A 22,259-nucleotide genomic window follows, 5' to 3' on the forward strand; every position below is an offset into this window, starting at 1 on the left:
GTTCGTTTGACCCTATTTTTGTTATTCCAAAGTTTAAGGTTTGTTTTAACATGCCGATACACTTATACATATTTTTCAATAAACATTTAATCTCTTTGAACATATCTTGATGAATATTTATGAATAAATATTCATATTTAGTTTATTAGACCATAAATCTGATTTTAAGATATTTTATTTAATATCTTAAAATACGGGGTGTTACAAGTCAACTATCCCAAGAGCTTTTAAAGGTGGTTTAGCCATCGTCAAAGGCTAGTTCTTGGTTGGCTTAATTGTCTCAAAGGTCCTCAAGGATAGTTTGGCCACTCCTTTTAGTTGATTCTAAGAGTGGTTCAGCCACCCTTAGCAGTTGTTTTTGGGTCGACCAACAACTAGCAAAATCGATCAGAGTTGGTGACCGAACCACCCCTAAAGCTTTTCGAGTGGTTCAATCATTAGAATCGACCCATGAGAAATAGTCAAACCACCCTAAAGCCTAGGCTAAAGGACGTTTTAGGGGTGGTTGGCCACCCCCCATAAAGGGGTGGCTAAAAGCCCTTGTAGTTGGTCAATCATCTCCAAAATGAGCTAGAAGGGCTGGCCTCCACCTCCAACCTAAACCAATTTTTTTCTTTTATTTTATTTTTTATAATTTCTTATTTGAGGATAAATTTTTAATTTCACAAAGACGTGAGAAAAATAGTCAAAATTTGTACAAAGGAATCATTATGTTACAAATGCATACCATAGAAATTTGAAAGTACATTTTAAACCACATAGATTTAATTGTTACAAGGTCAAACACATGGATCAAATTAGCAATTTATTCAATAAAAATAAAAAATAAAAATCAAACACGTGGTTAATCTTTGTATGAGAGATTCTACACAAATAATTGGAATTTTTCTCTTAAAAATGTAAAAATTGTTGGTGTGAGCCACACGAGAAAAGAAGCAAGCTATTACCACAATATGCTTAGGGAAGTGATCATTGCACAACACTTTACACAACACGCTTACATGGACTGGGACTTATGTGGTGGAGAAATGATCCCTACACTCATTTCTCACAACAGCCCCTAAACCCTAAACCCTAAACCCTAAACAAAACAAAACAAAACAAAAAAAATAATAAAATATTACCAGCCACGTCAGCTTGTTGTGGGGCTGTTGTGAGAAATGAGTGTAGGGATCATTTCTCTATGTGGTGGGTCTCACCCCATGTGAGTGTGTTGTGTAGTTGTTGTGTAAAGTATGTTGTGTAAGTATCATTTTCTATGTGCTTATAGAATGTAGCGCACTGCCACCCCCAACTTTAACTAACTAGTAATCAAGTCTAAGTATATTTATATATACCTTCCCCCCACCCTGTGAACTGACACATATCACACTCAGCTATATTGAACTACCATTTTGTTACAAAAAATAAATTGTAAAATTATTAAAATACCCTAATTTTATAAACTAAATTTACATTAATACCCTTCAAATTCAAAAAATAAAAAATAAAACACCCTAAGGGTGGCTGAACCACCCCCAGTACTATGAGTGTACGAGCAGTTGCGGTTATTCTCTTCTAACCACAATCGCTTTAAATCGGTTAACGGTTAACCGCAACCAGCGGTTTTGCGCAGGGGCGGACCCACATGCTTGGGTCCAAAAGTTTTGAAATTCTTCTTAAAATATGTAAATTTATAAATTTGTCCCCCCAAAATAATTTATTTTGTCTCTCCTAAAAAATTTTCTTTTTATTTTGACCCATCTTTCATTTTGAAAAACCAAAAATATTTCTTGTTTCTAGCATTCGCTTCTAACCAAATATTCAAACTTGAATTCTTTTTTTGTCGCCTTGGGACTGAGCTCACAAGTCACAAGTCACAATCACAAGCCATTGCAGTGACTGCATGTATGCAAGGACCAACAAGCCAGCAAGGTATGGCTCATGACGTCAATTGTGCAATTGTACGAGCAATCTTCTCTCTTATTCTTTTCTCCCCTACTTTTTCAATTCTCAACTTTGGTTCAGTCCTTCAGGGCATTGGTGGGCATGAGATGATGGGAGCTGGAGGTCCCTCCCTAAGCTTGCATGTTTGAACTTTCTCATTTTATAGCCTGGTGAAACTTGAGGAAAGGCTTTTCTTGCTCTTGGAAGTAAATATTGATTTTGCATTTCTCACAGTATTTACATAGAAGGCACAGATACAATAATTATGGGATAACGACAATAGATTTTGAAAACAAAAAGACATCATGGTACTTTGCTGTATTTGTTTCTTAGCTTTTGGTTCTGATCTATTTGTGTTGCCATTTGAGCCATGTTTGCCTGGTTGCACTTTGCATCAGAACAAGTGTTCCTAATTCCTATGTTCTAGTTTTTTGTCAAAGCTCATCCCCTTGCTCAGAAGTCCAGTAATCCATATCATTATTGTCTATTGATAACTTCAGGCTCTTTCCCTCCCTATTGGGCATTGACTTCCCCTTTAGATGGTAACTTGGTTGTGCATTGGACCTCTCTCTTAGACTCTTAGTCTCTCTTTCTCTCATCATGTAAGCAATAACATTTTTTGATGCCAATTATTTGTTTTTTTTAAAGCACTCCGTTTTTTAATTTTAGTTTTTTGGTGATTTCGTAATGTTACTGATGTATATAGAATATATTGCTTTCTATTTATAAATTCTTAGCATGGTTTTCATTTGGTAGTTTGATAATAGCTTTTCTTGATTAGAAATCTCTTATTAGTAGTCTTGATGTCTAGGATTCAATCATTCATTTCTGATTTTAAGATTCCAAGTGAAGTGATAGAGAAATCTCTCATGGCTCTTCCATTTTTTTTTTAATGGTACCATCAATTTGGCATTTTGACAAGAACAATTTAATATGACTTATACAAATTAATATGGAATTAAATTTAAGGCTTTTATATTTTTTTTATTTTACATAAACACGTACAGAGAAAAACTACATGTATCTATGTAGTTATGTAGTTATGTATTTATATAAGTTCGTTCCTCCTTACCAAAAATTTTGGTTCCGCCCCTGGTTATGCAATTATTAACCGCTAATTGTTTTTCATAAAAATCCAAAACAGCATTTTTTTAGCCATAAACCGTTTTACTATTTCAGTTATTTTTTAATTAACTTAAGTATAATGAGTTGCAAGTTTGGACCTTTCTTTCAAACATAATTTTGCTCCAAACACATCATTCCTTTCCCTTCCCTTGCTCCCAGAATATCCCATCCTTGGGATGGTTTTGAATTAGGTTCAGAAACTGAGGAAGAAAATGAACGAATTTTAGAAAATATCTAGTTATCATATTATGAAATATCATATTAAAAATAAATCGGCTTTGGATGTTGGTGCATGCTGTGGGTTAATTTGCTAAGTAAGTTTGTGTGGAGCTGTTGGTTCAATCTTTTGGGAGGCCATATCATACTTGGAAATGGGTTTCAATTTTCAATTTAATTTCCATCAATCCTTAGTTCAATTTAGGGTTTTGAACTATCATATGGAGTATTTATAGATAGATAATATATTAAAGCTTTTGGGGGAGAGAATGAGATAAGTGGGGGGTGGTGGGTGGGCTTTTCTGTATGAGAGAGATGTTTATATGTGTTTATATTTTGCAAACGAAAATAAGATGAACAAAAGAATGGTAGTAAAAAAAAGAAGAAATCATTTTTCTACACAACCCCCCCCCCCCCCTCCACAAGAACTACAAGAGCTTCTTTTTTTTTTTTTTTTTTTAAAAAAAAAAAAAAAAAAAAATTTAAATATATGATAAATAACATATCACGATATTTCAAAAATCATGATAAGCATTGGATTGGGAAAAAAATAAAAAAATTATTGCTTCTCTCTCGTGTTTGATAAAGAAGCTTCCCCTTCTTTCTAGTAGAGAACCTGTCACCTACTTGTGAGGCCTTTCACCGCTTCTTGCAGATGTTCTGGGGGAGGAAGGATGGAGTTTTCTTCCTCCCTCCTCCCTTGCCCCTTTTTGTCTCCATTTTCTTTGGTTTTTCCCCTTTTCCTTTTGCTATTTTGGTGTTTTCCCTCCCTCGTCAGTAGTGCCAACGCTCCAACCGTGCTCCTCTGCGCCTCCACCACTGTCAAGCCACTCCATCCCGCTGATCCTCCGCTCAGCTCGTCTTTTTCACCGAAGAACTTAGCCCAGCGTCTGCATTGCCCGCATAAATACCAATAATTTACAAAATTTAAAATGAACATGAATGAACCAAATTTATGTCACCCAAAATTCAAAATCCGAATGTATGAGCCACTTCGAACATTCGTCGTGTTCCTTGGAATATTCAAAGAAACTCTATCAAAAACGTTCGATGGTTGCCCTAGCTGACGCAACCCTTATCTTATCCACTCAGTGAACGTTCTACGTATCGTTTTTGCTAACGTTTGAAGTACGTCATGAATGTTTAATCGTGTCTGAAGGATAAAAATCATACTCATCCAATCTTATCCACTTATCCCCCTATAAATACAGCCCCCCCCCCCCCCCCCCCTACGTCCTCAACGAACCATTTCCCTCCCATGCAGCCTATGAACCCTAACTTCTTGTAGAGAGAGATTCTAGAGAGAAAAGAATGAGTTTGGGAAGTTAATTCACCTCATCAAGGTAAGCATAGTCCTAAGCTTGTTTTTATGTTACCATTATCTTGTCATTTTGATTTAATATATTTTTAGAATGATGGGTTTAGAAATAGTTCCTTTTTTAAAAGAAATTGATATTTCAAAGGATTTGTAAAATTACTCTTAGATTTTATGATCCATCACATGGATATGTGTTAACATGCGTTATTAGGATTGATTATAATCATAATTTAAGGTTTCGTATGTTTTGGGTAGAAGATCTAAGTTTTTCACACATTCTGGTACCATCGAACGTTACACAGCCCCTAAACGAACGTTCGATACCCATGGAACGAACTATCAATACCCTAGGTCAAACGTTCGAAGGTGCTCAGAACCATGGACTTAGGGTTTTAATTATAGTTTAAGTTATTATGTATTTAGGTTAGATTTTTAAGTGGTTATTTAGTAGGATAGGGTGTTTCGCAATAACAAGAATCCAAGATGTCTAAACTTATGGATGACCGAACGAAGTAAATAAATACTTACAAAACTGACCTTATTTTACTATGCGATATCTCAGCTGACTTAGCATACTTTATTTCCTTTAATGGCATGTGAAAAATAAATAATGACTTCTAAAAAAAAACAAGTGTGTGTTCGTGTGCAATAAAATATCTTAAATGCAGAAAATAAAAGAGACAAGATATTTGTTGACGAAGTGGAAACTCTGTGAAGAGAAAAATCACTCCGGGGCAACCAAACCCAGGAACTCCACTATCCAAAAACAAAGCAAGTTCAAAGCACTCGTACTCACAAAATCTATTGCAGTAGTCATACCTTTAACTATAACACGAAGCTCATCGTGAACGCTTCTCAACCAAGTCTTCTACTTGAATGAGTCTTTGATGAAATCCTTTACCTTATGGCCGACCTTTAAGATAGACTTCACACGAACAAAGTAGCATACACCGGCAACGGCTTGAGAGTTAGCGGATCTTCAATTCTCCCTAAACACCCTCTCAAAGCTAAGAGAATTGAATATCGAATTCTGTACATAATACATGCATAGAGCCCTCTTTATATAGGCTTACAAATCCTTTTTCAACTCAAATTCAGAGTCTCTGGCACGTGCGTCCGGTAGGCAGTTTTGGGCCTCCGGACAGTCAACTGTTTCCGTGTTTGAAAAGGAATTCCGAAACTTTCTCTAATTCTGGACGCTACTCTCTTTCCGTCCGGACGGTAGGCCTTCTAGACGTTTCTATTGGCCGTCCGAACATTCAAATTGTATAATTTTTTCTTATCTTTCCAACGACACCAATTTTGTCTCAATCCGATACTTGAGCAGAGAGTTATGATAAAAACAATGAGACATGTGCAGAAATCTTCCTGGAAACCTGAAAAAGCGTCTAGAAGGTGTTGCCCTTCCGTCCGGGCGGTTACTGTTTCCCGATCCGTGTCTGAACATGAAATCCAATTGAAAAATGAAATTGACTTCTAAAATAAAGCAAGTGTGTGCACAAAGTGTTAACAAAAATTAACAATGCAGAAAATAAATAACACAAGAATTTTTGTTAACGAAGTGGAAACTCAAGATGAAAAAAACTACTCCGGGGCAGCCAAACCCAGGATATCCACTATTCAGAAGACAAGACTAGTTACAAGATAGTAGCACTCACATACTCCTGATGCAGTGATTGTACCTTGCACTCTAACGTGTAGCCTAACACGATCGCCTCCCAACCAGGTCTCCTACCTGAAGGGGTCTTCAATGGAATCCTTTACCTTAGGGCCGGCCCCTAAGATAGACTTCAGTTTAAGCGCAGCAACAGCACACACATCAACGGCTTTAGAGAGAACAATTCAGCTCAATAACCTCACAAAATAACTCTCTAAGCAATAGTGGAATTCAATACCGAATTCTTGCAATTCTCAAGCACAGGGGCCTCTATTTATAGGCTGAGGGCTCAAATGAGCGTTTGGCTTGATAAAGCTGGGTGACGTCTGGACGGTGGCCATAAGCCGTCCGGACAGACAACTGTACGACCGAAATTTCGAAAATTTCGTTGAAGATCTTTCCTGTTTGAGAGCTGCGTCCGGACGGTGAGGCACTGACGTCCGGACGGTCGCATGTCCGCTGTAAGTAATTTCCTTATAAAGGCTTTGCTCGTCTAGACCAAGAGGATGGCCGTCCGGACGGGTGATTTGCTGCACGCAATTTCCATATCTGTCATACGCGCGTCCGGACCATGGTAGGTTAGCGTCCAGACGGTTGCATCAATCTTCCCATATTTGATTTTGGAAAGAAAATCTGAAGCTTGGTCGAACACTGAGAGTCGTCCGGACGGGCTGCTGAAACGTTCGGACGGATGCAAGCTGGAGCAGTTCGAAGCTTCTCGACACAAAGGAAGGTTCGGATGGGAATCCACGTCGTCCGGACGGATGATGCTTTAGTCTGATGAGCGTCCGGACGGTATGACACGTCGTCCGGACGGCTGAAGCTTTGGAAAGCTGGGCATCTGGACGGGATGACACATCGTCCGGACGGCTGACAGGGAATCAAATTTTTCTGACTTGTAATATGCGCTAAATCTTCTTGAAGTACTCTGAATAGTGGAATCCCTGTTAAAAAGCATCTTTACAACGAAGTGATTTTGTTCAACAGAATGTAGTCAATTACAAACTAACAAACTCCCCATTTGGCCATTCTGGGACAAAAATCACTTGACCGGTTAGAAATACAATCCCGGTCCAAAAATAAAAATTACTCCACCTTTTTGTCACAAATGGACAAAGGGTAAAACAGAGTAATAAAAATAACCACATAAAAAATTAGTCCCCCTAACGGTCTCAAAAGGACCAGGGTAAACAGAGTAATATAATCCAGGAGTTTAATAGCCGGGCATCTCAAGGACAGGTACTCCTATGACCTGGCTGATGATCTGGGGATCAACAGTGATAATATGCCCAAGAACAGTGGACTGAAGCACCAACCCGCGGTCATCGTCCTGCACCATCTCTAGGTTGGCATAGAAAAGTCTCACTAGCCTGGTGTACACAACACAGGCGCAGCTGTGCAGATATCCCCAATGATATGTCTGGATAGTGTCATGGATACTATCCAGAGGTGCCACCATAATGTCAAAGCGGACCACATTCCGCTCGGCAATGACTGGGCAGTCCATGATTTTGATTTTGATAGCCGCCCTATCTCCCTCTTTCCTCTGACGAACTCTGCGCTATGGACTGCCTGCATACATGATTCTGCAAAAGAGACCAACAAGATTTGGCAAGACAGATAATCCAAAAATATTCTTGTTAGGTCACAAAATTTGAGCATTATAACGGCAGTAAAAATGACTGTTCTAAAAGTACAGACAAAAAATATCACACTGTAGTCCCCAAAGATACTACCACAAATAGTCTCAACACAGCAGATATCACACACATGCATCTCATATTCTCAACAACATTCCAAAAAAAATCAATATTCTAACAGTTAAAAATAAACTGAAGAGAAAAAGACTAGAAAAATACCTGGAATGTGAGAGTAATGCACAAAAAGATAAGAAAGGGCAAGATAATGCCAAAAGCTTGCAAGAAATTACTCACTAGAGGCCGAAAGAAGACTTTTTGGTAGGGTAGGGAGAAAGTATGGCGACCAGGGTATATATAGAGCCTGTGGGGTCCCTGTCCGGACGGGTCTAGAAAAATACCTGGAATGTGAGAGTAATGCACAAAAAGATAAGAAAGGGCAAGATAATGCCAAAAGCTTGCAAGAAATTACTCACTAGAGGCCAAAAGAAGACTTTTTGGTAGGGTAGGGAGAAAGTATGGCGACCAGGGTATATATAGAGCATGTGGGGTCCCCGTCCGGACGGGTCATTAACGCCGTTCGGACGCGCACTGCCTCGAAAATAAGCGGACAGGTCGTGCGCGTCCGGACGAGTAACCTTACCGTCCGGCAGTTGTTGCCGCACGCGTCCGGACATGAACATAACTGCCCGGCCGACTGAGCTACTCCCGTCCATACGCCAAGAGAGACCGTCCGGACGCTTCACACTGAAAAACAGAAAACTGAAGAAAATTTGCAGAATTTAATTTTTCTCAAGTCAGTTTCAGAACACGCATGTATAATCCACTAATAACACAATCAAAGAGCATCTCAAAACTAAGCAGAGATATAAAAGAGAGTTGAGAGTTCAATCAGCACAAATATTTTCTTGGACACAGAAAATTTAAATAGACGACTCAACTCATGCAATGCGTGTGTGTGTGAAGACTTAACCCACAAGGTATAACTTTTAATGATATGACAAATAACAACCATATTTTCTAGACAAGAGAGAAAATCAGTGAAAAATAAGTCAAAAGTCAAACCTTATACCTTACTAGGGCCTAGTCACCCTCATCTGATACACTCCCCCTAAGATGCAGCACACAATTGTTTTACTTGTACTAAGAAGGACAAGGTAAATTTTTACTTGCACGTAGAGGGCAAGGCATATTGCAAATTCAGCACATAAGCAGTGAATATACAATTACAGCGCAGAATTCATAAGTTTTACTGCTTGATTCTTATGGTGCTGCAACCTAGAGAGAATGCCAGAGTTTTTAGATTCTAGGTTCAACTAGCATGTGGTCAATTTGGCCATCTTATCAAAGACCTCTTCTCTTATCCAAAAAATATTCTAGAAACACAAAGTCAGAGAAGGAAAGATGTACCTTTAGGGGAGTCGTGGATAGTGCACATTTTCATCGCATGAGGAAAGAAGCTATCTTACTATTGTATATACAGGAAAACACTTGGCAGATTATAGACATAAACTCTCAATTACATCTAAGCAAAGTAAATTAATACATATATAATTGAGATATCAGGTGAAAACACATGCAATATCTTATATGCCAAGAAAAAAAATATCCTGCAAATTCTCCCCAAAAAGAATTTTTTTTTATTACATTATTATTAAACACATGCAATATGGAAATAACATCATATGCAAGGCACGATCAAACCTGTGACAGCTCGATGATGCCAATACAGAAAAACAGTCACTCGACCTGCTTTTCCTGTCTTCCCCAACAAGTACCTGCAATGCTCTCTGACGAGACATAGGGGCAAAACAAGCTGGTTCCTAGATTGCATAGTAAGCACACAAATATAACAAGTAAAAGTGCAAGCAATCAAACCTGATGCCTTAGGATTAGGCACTTTCTCTTGCTAGGTGCATTCATTCCCCCTCATGGGGTGACTATTATTCTTCTTCTTGACCCAAGCCTGCCTTCCTGTGGGAGATTGCTGGTAGGACTTCATTTGCTGATCCATCCACTCCATCATGCTCTGCATCCAGATAGGTGGCTCACTGTGCTATTGTTCCTCTTCCACCTTCTGAGGCCTTCTAAACAGCTTAGATTTGGTCTTTGAGGTGCCACTCTGATTGGCTGGAACAAATCGCTGCTGAGGCCGCTGATGCTGAGATGCTTGGAATCTAGGTGCATGAGACCAAGGAGCTTGATATTGAGGAGCTTGATACCTTGGTGCTTGCCTCCATGAAGCTTGGTAAGGTGCCTGGTACCTTAGATTCTGATGCTGGGTCTGAGGTCTAGTGCCATGATTAGCTTGTCTGGGCACTTCTTTCTTGGCCTTGGCTTTCTGTGCTTTCAGAAGGGAGCACTGGGGTCGGACATGCCCACTCAGACCACAATGATGGCATATAGGAGATCTTCTGATGGAATGAGGCTTCTGAGTGCCTGGAACATCATCATTAATCTTGTCTTTCCCTTTATCTTCAGCAGTGGAAGGAGGCTCTGGCACTGCAGGTTTCACAAAAACAGTCTTTGAAGCAGAGGGAGCATCAGAAGAGGGAGCTACATACCCGAGACCGGTCTTGTTAGTTGGGCTCTTCTGAATAAACAACATACGAGTCAGTTTCTCATCAGTGACTCTTTCTAACTGGAGCTGAGTCTCTAGTAGCTTCTCCTCGAGCTCTTGTATCCTATGCAGCAATGAACTTTTCTCAGTCTGTAGACTTTTCAGATCATGAATATTCTGCTTTCGACCTTCCCTCAGCTTTTCATACTCTATGTAGAGAGTCTTGTAAGCCTCCTTGAGCTCTTCCCCATCATCACTATGCTCAGAGTAATAAGAGTCTTCCTCCTCAACGAGTGGAGCTACAAAGGCTAGAAATTTCTCAGACTCAGGAGCTTCATCTTCCGACTCATCACTAAGAGTTACATTGTAAGCCTTCCCCTTGCCCTTCTTAAGATTTCGGCAATCGGCTCAGATATGCCCAAAACCTGAGCATTCATAACATCTGGGCCCTCTGGGATCCTTCTTTTCTTCTTCCTCAGGTTCAGCTTCTTTGGGAGCTTTCTTCACTTTTTCAAAAATTTTCTTTTTGAATCGGTTGTCTCTCATTGGTCTTCTGAAATTCTTGGCTAGCATAGCCACAACTTTTCCTTCCTCCTCAGAGTCTTCTTCAGATGAAGCTTCTACCTTTTTCTTGGAAGCCTTCAGGGCAATGGTCTTCAACTTCTTGACCGGGGGCAGAGACAACTCATAAGTTTGAAGAGATCCCACCAACTCTTCAATCTTCATTTCTTCAAGATCTTTGCTCTCTTCAATAGTAGTTACCTTGATCCTGAAACGCTCAGGCAAAGATCTTAGAATCTTTCGGATGAGTTTTACATCCAAGACAGGCTTCCCGAGACTTACCATGGGGTTTCTCAGGTCACTCATCTTGGAGTAAAACCCCCCAAATGTCTCTTCTTCCAACATCTTAATTTTTTCAAATTTGGAAATCAACATTTGAAGTTTGGCAGATTTTACAAGCTTTGTGCCTTCATATGTTGTTTCCAAAATTTGCCACGCTTCTTTAGCAGATTCACAGTTTGAAATTTTTGCAAATTCAGATGGTGAAAGTGCTTGACACAGAGCATGGAGGGCTTTGTCATTAGAAAGTCGTGCGTTTTTCTGAGGGACTAGTTCAAGCGTTGTATCGTCTGGTTTAGTCCAACCAGTTTCAACAATATTCCAACAGTCAATAGATTTTAAAAAGGACCGCATGCGTGCTTTCCAATAGCCATAGTTCGAGCCGTCAAAGGTAGGAACATAATTAAGAGTTTGAGACATATCAAAATTTAGAAGTCAAAAATAACACTCAAGAAATATCAGAGTGTACCAAGCTCTGATACCAATTGAAAAATGAAATTGACTTCTAAAATAAAGCAAATGTGTGCACAAAGTGTTAACAAAAATTAACAATGCGAAAAATAAATAACACAAGAATTTTTGTTAACGAAGTGGAAACTCAAGATGAGAAAAATCACTCCGAGGCAACCAAACCCCGGATATCCACTATTCAGAAGACAAGACTAGTGACAAGATAGTAGCACTCACATAACCTTTATGCAGTGGTCGTACCTTGCACTCTAACGTGTAGCCTAACACGAATGCCTCCCAACCAGGTCTCCTACCTGAAGGGGTCTTCAATGAAATCTTTTACCTTAGGGCTGACCCTTAAGATAAACTTCAGTTTAAGTGCAGAAACAACACACACAACAACAGCTTTAGAGAGAACAATTCAGCTCAATAACCTCACAAAATAATTCTCTAAGCAATAGTGGAATTCAATACCAAATTCTTGCAATTCTCAAGCATAGGGGCCTCTATTTAGAAGCTGAGGGCTCAAATGAGCGTCTGGCTTGATAAAGCTAGGCACCGTCTGGACGGACAACTGTGCGACCGAAATTCTGAAAATTTCGTTGAAGATCTTTCCTGTTTGAGAGCCGTGTCTGGATGGTGAGGCACTGACGTCCGGACGGTCGCATGTCCGCTGCAAGTAATTTCCTTATAAAGGCTTCGCGTGTCCGGACCAGGAGGATGGCCGTCCGGACGGGTGATCTGCTGCACGCAATTTCCATATGTGTCATACGCGCGTCCGAACCATGGTAGGCTGGCGTCCGGGCGGTTGAATTTGAATTGCGAACTTGCCTTAAGGAGTAGCGCGTCCGGACGGGAATCCACGTCGTCTGGACAGTTACAGCAATCTTCCCATATTTGATTTTGGAAAGAAAATCTGAAGCTTGGTCGAACACTGAGAGTTGTCTGGATGGGCTGCTGAAACGTCCGGACGGATGCAAGCTGGAGCAGTTCTAAGCTTCTCGGCACAGAGGAAGGTCCGAACGGGAATCCACGTCGTCCGGACGGATGATGCTTTAGTCTGATGAGCGTCCGGACGGTATGACACGTCATCAGGACGGCTGAAGCTTTGGACAGCTGGGCGTCCGGACGGCTTACATGGAATCGAATTTTTTGACTTGTAATCTGCGTAGAATCTTCTTGAAGTACTCTGAATAGTGAAATCCCTGTTAAAAAGCATATTTATAACGAAGTGATTTTGTCCAACATAATGTGGCCAATTACAAACTAACACCAATTTCTACTCGAATTCTGAATAGCTTGACCTAGCGTCCGGACGGTGTTGCCTTGACGTCCGGATGTTCTTCAACGCTGAAGCTTCTAGACATTGTGGCGCATCCGAATGCCTTCAAAGGCCAGTCCGGATGGTTGCACAGGAACCAGCTTTACTGACTTGGAAATTGCATGGAATCTTCATGGACATCTTCTTAGAAACTTGTAAACATACACATGGCATGAAATGAGACACTATCTATATTACTTGAAGACTCTGAATAAAACCGATAATCCTATTAAAAAACATCCGTTACATAAAGTGTTTTTGTCAACCAAAATGTTGCCAATATAAAATATTAACAGCATGACATAAGCTTGTTAAAGTTCCTTAATATTCTTACAACTGTCACGAGACAAATATTACCTATTTTTGAATAAACAAACTATATTACTTGCATCATATGACATGTTACACTGGTACGTGCTGTAGAACGGCTATGAGCTTACTGTACAAGTTTAACCTTATAGTCATAGAGGTTACTTTGATGTTATGATGGGCCTTGGATCTAATGGTTGTTATGGTGATCGGCGTACCATTTACGAATGGGGATCACAATTACAGATTTGCTAGTAGCATGGGCCACCCGAGGTCGGACTCAGTCAGGCTACTAGTATATGATGGTATACGTACAATATCTGGGGCACCAGTGTTGTATTACAGGTCCCTCGAGACAGCGTCAACCCTGACAGAAAATGGTTAATATCCTGGGTAGACCATATGAAAGACAACTATGACTAAATTGTAGATATGTATAACATTTTTTCTCCGCATTAAAATGGTAGTATTTGTCATTGAAATTATGCCCAAAAACTCTTCAAAACTAACCGTCTGGCGATGATGTTTAGAAAGATATAATAAATTGAATTAAAGTGGAAGGATGATGGAACTTTTGACACTATGCTCTTTTTTATTTCAAAGTAAAATGTTTTCTGGAAACATTTTCCCTATTTTCTAGTGTTTAGTAAGATAAAAAATCGTGGCCAAACCGAAAACATTTTCAGTTGACCAAAAAACCTTCTTTAATTTCCATAAAATGGTTTCCTTTCTTAAAACCATAAATTATTTTCCGAGTTTAAGCTTCTCCTTATTGCACGCACTTTCTCACATTTCATTCTTTGTTGTCGTTGGAAACCGTTGCTGGAGGTTGCTAGAAACCTCTGTCGGATCGCGCATGAAACCTCGGCTGGAAATAGCCACCAACTGCCGAAGCTTGCCAAAAATCCTCTTCTAAGCGCGCGCAAAGGTTGTTTGAATCCACCGTCGGCCGCTAGAGTTTGCCAGAAACTGTCACCAGAGTTCACCATAATCAAGCCTTTGGCTGCCGAAACTCGTCGAAATCCTCCGCTGGTCACCACCACTAGTATTCACTAGAAGTCTTCAGCCGTTGTTTACTGCCATTGGAGGTCGCTGGAAATATAAGCTTTTGGATGAGGTTTCAAGCTAATCAATGACCCGAAATATGGCTTTCTGCCAAGAAAGAAAAAATTACAGATGTTTATTTCCTTTTATTCTTTTTGTAACAATATGTATAGAAACAAATCCCAGCTGAGAGATTGGGGTAATAGGGTTACGGTCCTCTCCATTCCAGTGTATAGAATATTGTTGTATAATACTATAATTTGCTGCAAATCTTGGATTTGACCTATAATCAATGACTTACCAAATAAAATACCAATAATCAGTACTGGTGATGAGGGCACTGTTTAATTAGAGTGATACGTTTCTCGACTTTCATCAGCCAAAGTCTTCATAAAATTGACGACATTCGTTGATTTCTATCCGAATCTTTTGGAATGCGAAACTAGATTTTTTACATTTTCGCCTTTCGTTGTCGTCATTATGCATAGAACTGCTGAAACGTCTCACTTTAGCTATGAACAGTAGCAATGAAACGTCCCGCCTTTCGGTGGCCGACAGTTGTGCCGCCATCAAAGCTTGCCTGAAACCGTCACCGAAGTTTGCCAGAATCCTCTGTCGTTCACCGCCACTGGTGTTTGCCCAATGTAACTGTCCATTTTTTACTGTCATCAGATGTTGCCGGCCATACTATTTTTAATTTTTCGTACTAACCAAACGTTGAAAAAAAACATTTTACGTCACATAGTCTAGTTTAGTTTTGGATCAAATGATGCCTATTATAAATTTTTTAAAATTGATGATAAGCGTAGTCTTGCAAAAAAGTATTATCCTCCTGATTTTTTTAGTAACAAAAAATTAATTTAAAATTTTAGTTAAAGCATTTAGAACTTGATTTGTTTAATCATCCAAAATTATAAAATTTGTCCTACATTACAAAATTATGTCGAGGATTGATAAAGACAAAAAAAATAAAAATAAAAATAAAATAAAATTCAAAGGCATATACCATCTTATTGATTCATATTTTTGTTTAAGCTGCAAGAGGCCATGCCTAAGGGAAAGAAAGATGTCATATATTTCTTAAGCACGTGAGAAAACATAATTTTTAATAATATTAACTAAGAAGAAATTCTAATACGAATTTTTTACATCAATAAAAGAACACGTACTTTTTATATGATAAGAGACACATGACTTTTATAAGCTGAGTTGAAAGAATTTTCCTATAATTTGAAGAAAAACTTTCTCATTGCTTAAGCCAGCGGATTCCTTCTATTGATTATAAAGAAATAAAACTTCTACCCCTATTTGATAAAAGAAATTAACAAAAGAGATTGGCATCATCGTCAAATTACAAGTTTCTTTCTTTTTCATTCCTTAATAAACTACGAAATAAATTGAAAGGAAAACATGACAATACTTTCTATCCCACTCCATCTTAATTCATTCATTTCCTATATATATATATATATATACCCCCAAACATAATGTACGAGAAAAATTGAAAAACAGAGGACGGTTCTGTTTTTTAGTGCACGAAGAACTTTACCAGGTTCCCCTCGCTGCGACATGCAATTAGAAAACTGGGTGATGTACTTTTAACCAGCCTCTTATTGTCATCTAAACAATCTGCAATCTAAACTCGCTTAACGCTTCATTTCACATGCAACAGAAGATTGCATCCATCTGAACTTAGCAGCAACTAGGAGCATTAAATGATTGGCCGGATAGATGAAACCCGAAGTCATTGAACCATCAAAGCAGCCGGGGAATTTGCAATTTTATGTAACTATAAGACGAATCAGAACGATGGCAGCACAACATTTCATTAAATCTTTTAACCGTAATTCAAATGCCTATATCTGACTTTGAAGTGTTTTTGCCTGTCAAAGATAAACATGGTACCACACCTCAAAAGCTCATTCAGTTGGTGACTTGAGAATAAAAGAAATAATATCACACTCATATTATCAGTGTAGCATCAATCAGATTGGGAAGAAAAGTTCTGCTTCAACAACTCCCTAAGTAGCAGATATGTCTCAGATTCCAGAAAGCTTACTTGAATTTATCAAGAATCCATTTGCTTATTATATCCAAAATGAAACCTCCTAGGAAGGATGGACAAAATATCAGTTGGCTGAGGACCTAGCAAAAAAAAAAAAAAAAGTCAATGTCAATTGGCTGAGTCATGTTTTCTTGCAAGTATGATGCCCAAAGAAGACAAGGCAAGAAGCAAAATTAGGGTGCCAGTTTCCTTATCTTGTTCTTAACAATACGTGTTCTTATGCTGAAAGTACCAGAACCTATCTCTCGACTTTCCTTCATCAAACAATAGGATACCCCTGTTTCTTAATCATATTATTCATTCTTGACCTATCAAACCTAAGCATACAATGAAGTGGAGGATTCCAACTCATGCAACAAGCGAACAGAAAACAAAAATTGTACAGCTGTAAGTTACATTCGCAGACCATAAGCATTAAGCAAGAGGTATTTGTCAAATGTTAGCTATGAGAGTCTTATCATTCCGAAAGCCGAAATTAAACAATGTTCAGCATCACAAAACAGAGCCAAAAACTATAGGCTTTGTTTATTAATGTGTTTTGAGAAGTGTTCTTTTGTTTTTAATTTGAAAAGGTGTTATGATGTAACATAAAAGTGAAAACTGTTTTTTGTGTTTTTTTAGAGTGTTTTGAGTTGTTTGTTAATGTTTTTCTTTTGAAAACAGAAAACAAGAATGTTGATAAAAGAGCCTAATCTCTTCTGATCTCATGATCTACCTCCACTTTTATTTTCCACACGTTATACCACTAGCAACAGACACCCAACAATTTTCTCTAAATTTAAAAAGTTAAACTACTTTTTGCTTCCCTATTGAAATACACCCCATAATAGATTCCCTTAATCTTTTCTAATTTCCTATATCATTAAAATAATATTTTTTACTTCTACTTTTTTTTTTCTTTATTCCAAAAAGAACGTCTCCCTCTCTCTCTCTCTCTCTCTCTCTCTCGTCGTTGTCTCTCAATCTCTCTCCAAAACTCCCCATCATTTGTTCCTCCACCTGGCAAATTTAAGCCGCTTGCATCAATAGCCTCACCATATAAAATGCCAGATCTGAACAACAGTGCTTCATTTTTGAATAACCATGAATCGGAAGACGGCAAGAAGAGCTTTTCAAGATGAAAAAATACAGTGGGTCCATATTGGTGGATTAGTGCATGAATCTGATCATGGTTTAGCATTGTAGGTAGAATAGGATTTTGATTCTTCAAGCAGGCAATATGCAAATCTTTTCTAGCATCCCAGTAGCCACTGCAGAATGGGAGAGGAGAGAGAATGTGAGTGAGAGAGAGAGAGAGACATGAGAGGAGAAGAAGATGAAGGGATTGGGAGACGTGAGAGGTGAGAGGAGGGAGAGCGTGTTCTTTTAGGATTATAATAATCCATTGGGTAGCACTATAGCTACCCGATGGTTTAGGGAACCTTTAGGGCATTTGTAGTAGATGCTTTTTTGTTCTGTTTTTTTTTTAAGATTTTACCTATATATAGGAAAGGAAACAGGCTTTAGAGTATTTGTTGCTAGTGCTCTTACGTCAAAAATGATACCCAACAACCACAGTGGGAGTTTGGTAGAGGCCTGAAAAAGAGTGTTTGAGCATATGTAAAGGATACCATATAAATTATGTATTCCTGCACCCTTGTGCACCTCAAAAAGATTTGAAGTCCCTCTAGGGGGACAATAATTTGAAAAATAATAAGTTAATTTTCAGTTAACATATTTAATTACAAAATTAAAGGCACTGTAATATTTATTTAAATCATAGATTCTAATCAGCATCCCCAATAAAGTTCTTGACAATTTCTCAAATTGAACCCATAACTGTTACGAAGAAATCTTATATCTGTAACTATGGTCAGTAACAACTTTTCTTTTTCCTAATCAAATTTTGAATTTCACACACCACTCTCTAACTGATGAACTGACAAAAATCTTCACATTTCAATTCTTCCAAGTGAATTTGTAGCAGCTACAGCTGCATAGACCATGTTAGAATGTAAAGCGCATGAATGATGATGAAACATGATGGAGCTTTAAGGAAACCCCACTCTTAATAAGTTAGACAATGCAACGGCCCAAAGAAAGCGCTAACTACATTTGCGTTATTACCTTAAAATGACTAGTCAATTTGGAGATTCTCTAGAGTCACTTATACAGCTCAGTTTCACCTAATAAGTAAGCAATGTGAGACTAAACATCTATTAGTGTCTTTATAGACCACTCACTCTATGTGGGTTACTCATTTTCCCAATATAGGACCGGAGTGTTAAAATCTTCCTCCTTAAACCTCTGACGTCCTCATCAGGGCCATGTCATGCAGTGCTCCAACTCCGATATCATTTACAACGACCCTGAGAAAGCGCTAGTTACATTTGCGCTACCATTCCAAAAATAACTAAATTTTGAACTTCCCTAAAATCACTTATAAAGTCAGTGAACGATGCGAAGCCAAGTTGTATCTAAATCTCACACTGAAGTTATGATAAGATAAACCTTGCATAAACCCAAAAGAAGGCTACACCCATTTTGTCTTGCCAGTACTGCAAGAATGACACACAAATATACTTTAGAAAATAGATAAACTGCTTCATGTCCTGTATCAGCAGATCCCATTCATGAAAGTAAGTCATTAGGGTGGAAAAGAACAGAAAGCAAGATAAAGAGGAGAAATTGCCATTGAAGAGGAGGTTGTGGATTTGCAGCATATAAATGATGATGTTATAAAGTTAATCCTAAACACTGATTTTGTATAATCTCCCATAAATTCTGAATGTCACAAAGTTCAAGAGTTTAACTGCATAAGCAATTATTCGTGTTTCTCATGCTGTTTCCACAAGAAACAAGCCTCAAAAAACCCAGGTGCTTGCTGTCGGCCTCAGTAACCGTGTACATGTTCATACTTCTGTAACTCATACAAAATTGTCAACCTTTCTCATTGGATATGTCCACATCACTTAATATTAAGAAGGAACAGTCAAGAGTAACCACCACAAATATCAAAAAGCGTTTATAGTCTATGAAGCAAATTTTCATAAAAAAGGACTTTATGAAATTAAGTACCATAGACAAGCTAATGCATATCACTATGAAGACCATATCAGAATTCATCTAAGGGCTAAGCCAAACCTTGGTGAAGACAGACAAGTTGAGGTGTTTGATAAGCCCGCAAACACATTCGAGTATGACCTAGTCAAGTATGAAAAGTTGGCAATTGGAGGTAGTGCAGGCACTCGTACACCTTTCTTCAGCAGCTCTTGCAAGTTAAGTCTCTGCAAGGTCAAGACTACCCTGGATTCTTTCCAAATGAAAGCAAGGAGACCATTTTGAAATGCAAAGAGGGAACCAGGCTTGGCGCCAGGATATCTGAATCCATAACCATTTGCAATACCCTCTCCCGTAAAAGCATGATTTATGTTCACAGGAAGAGAATCTGCATCACTATCACATGGAAATGCATCAAATGACGGTTCATCCATATTAACTATAAACATTGCTGAGCCATTAGGATGCAGAACATAATGGGTGCCTTCCAATATTTTGGTCGCAATAAGATGCCGTTGCCCTTCGGACTCCTCATAAGAAAGCAGAAGAAAGAAGAGTGCCTTTCCAGGCTTGTCTTTCGTAGGCCTCCCAGGAGGCCAACCAAAAGTGCCTCCCCATAAACCAGCATACTCATGGTCAACCGTTGGGACCCTCATGGGCAACTTGTAAAGGGCAAACCGATTGTCATGCATGTTAGGCCATGCTCGATAAGAAGATAACTTGACAGAGGTCGCATGTAATGTAAGTTTTATCGTATCACCTGACCTCAAAAACTCATGAAGATGGGCATGCTTATTCTCACTGCTCGAAGAACCATTCTTCGAAATTGCAGCGCCGCCAATTATCGAGCTGGACCTCCCCATGATCTGTTTAAGGCCCCTAAGGTACCCACCAAGAGTTTTTTTCCTGGTGCATTTTGCGTGGCCATCATCATCATCATTAATAGAATTGCAAGAAGCACTTGGACGATCAAGACTCTTTCTGATCTGGCTCAATTCCAACTGGTTAGGATCAGAGGGCAGTTCAGGACTTGCCTTCCAATCAATTTGATGACCATCGAGCTTACACATTTGCATAAGCAGTGATCTCCGCTCCATTAAGAGCACCATATCAATCTGAAATTTCTCCTCGTCATCCCTTAACCGTGGAAATAGTGGCCCGTTTGCTGAATCAGGAGGAAGCTTTTGACGAATTTGGCTGGTAACAATACTCAGCAACTTTCTTCTGTCACTAAAAGCTAGTCGACTGAATGGCACCGTCACCTCATTCTTTCCAAGCACTCTCTGAGACATTGAAATTCCACTATTTGACCTACAAACTTTTCTTAGGTCCTTATCCGAATACTGAATAAAGCTCCTACTATGCAATAATTTAAACTCATTTTCTTGTTGCTCAGCCCCAACCTCAAGCAATAGCACATTGCAAGTCCTCTCGACAGGCTTGACTGAACCAGGATAGACATAGTCATGTCCGTTCTCCCTTCCATGAAGAAAAAATGCGGTGGAGCCATCAAAATTGCCAATAACTTCAAACACTGGCGCCCATAGGATGGGGCCGTCTTCAATGCCTAATGGACCAAGCTCTTGTGGGATTATCCGGCATCCAACGACCGAAAGAAAACCAGGCATGACGTAGACTACGTTGCCAAGCTCAGGGTTTTGATGAACCCAAATCCCAATCAATGGCTGAGTGCAAAAGAGAAAGCGGCAAAGCGCCTTGTAAGAAGAGACACCCAGTCGCCACTCAATGAGGTCTCTGCGGGGCACGGTGCCTATCATTTCACACTGGGTGAGCCAGACCTTTTCGGAGGCCACGAGAGCAGACAGACTCCGGCAGCATAAACTGAGAAAACATAGGTCCCTCGGAGAGAGGGACCGGGATATTATGGCAAGTAGATCGTCCGGCAGAGACAGAAGCAAGCTGGACCCGCACCCGCAGGGTTCAGGCAACATAATACTAAAAATAGACTAACAATTACTTCGTCTGATTTCAGTAAGGGCAAAATGAACAGAATTAGACCTGGAACTGAAATGGGGTTTGTCGCAGATCCTCCGAGACTGAATTGGAATTTGATTCAGATTCGGAGACCGATGAGAAATCTAGGATGAAGAGGTGAGGTCAAAGTCATCACCACTCTCTCTTTTGCATTCTCACTTCTCAAAAGGAATGATGGAGGAGGAGAAGAAATACAACTTTGGTATTATCATTTTTCCTTTCTGGGGGTCCTCTCTGTCGCTGTGCCAGCCAACCAATGTTGAATGAATTGAGCTTAAAATAGAAGCTAAGACCATCACATTATTCCCACTCTGCTCTCCAATACTTCTTTTAACAGCGTGGAATATACACGGAGTTATTACTTTCTTTTTTCTTTTTTTTTTCTTTTTTTTTTTTTTTGTAAGTCGGAGTTATTACTTTGGATTGCAAATGGGAATATGGGATTGGCAACATTATGATCAAACTTACGAGCTAAATTTAATTTTGAGAATATCCCTTTTTGTAATTTTAATTTAATTTTTTATATTTTTAATTTTGACAATTAGTTCCTTGACTTTTTATCTTGTTTTAAATAAACTCATCTACATATTATCCAATTACTTAACAATATGTCATGTAATGTAAGACCATTCAGTTAATGTCACGTGACTTTTTTGATACGTCATGTGCCAACTATACATGCTAAATGACACATTTACTTTAAATTACAAATATATCCTAATTTTTTTATTTTTTATTTTTAAAAAAATATACTTCT

General features: G+C 38.9%; 1 protein-coding gene across 2 annotated transcripts; it reads right to left on the reverse strand.

Annotated features, from left to right (window-relative positions):
• Positions 1-15,746: 15,746 nt before the first annotated feature.
• Positions 15,747-21,768, reverse strand: LOC133857285 (F-box protein At5g39450). 2 transcript variants are annotated; one of them, XR_009898324.1, is made up of 3 exons: positions 19,592-21,768; positions 16,463-16,548; positions 15,747-16,286 (listed from the first exon to the last, which is right to left on the reverse strand). XR_009898324.1 is itself a non-coding variant. In XM_062292492.1 (2 exons), the coding sequence occupies exons 1-2, from the start codon at positions 21,457-21,459 to the stop codon at positions 16,533-16,535; spliced, it is 1,884 nt and encodes a 627-aa protein (XP_062148476.1). In that variant the 5' UTR covers positions 21,460-21,768; the 3' UTR covers positions 15,747-16,532. The 2 variants fall into 2 exon arrangements, 1 of the variants encoding a protein (XP_062148476.1); XM_062292492.1 differs by having other exon boundaries at positions 15,747-16,548.
• Positions 21,769-22,259: the final 491 nt, after the last annotated feature.

This window comes from Alnus glutinosa, chromosome 14 (genome assembly GCF_958979055.1).
Source record: "Alnus glutinosa chromosome 14, dhAlnGlut1.1, whole genome shotgun sequence".
Classification (NCBI taxonomy): Eukaryota; Viridiplantae; Streptophyta; class Magnoliopsida; order Fagales; family Betulaceae; genus Alnus; species Alnus glutinosa.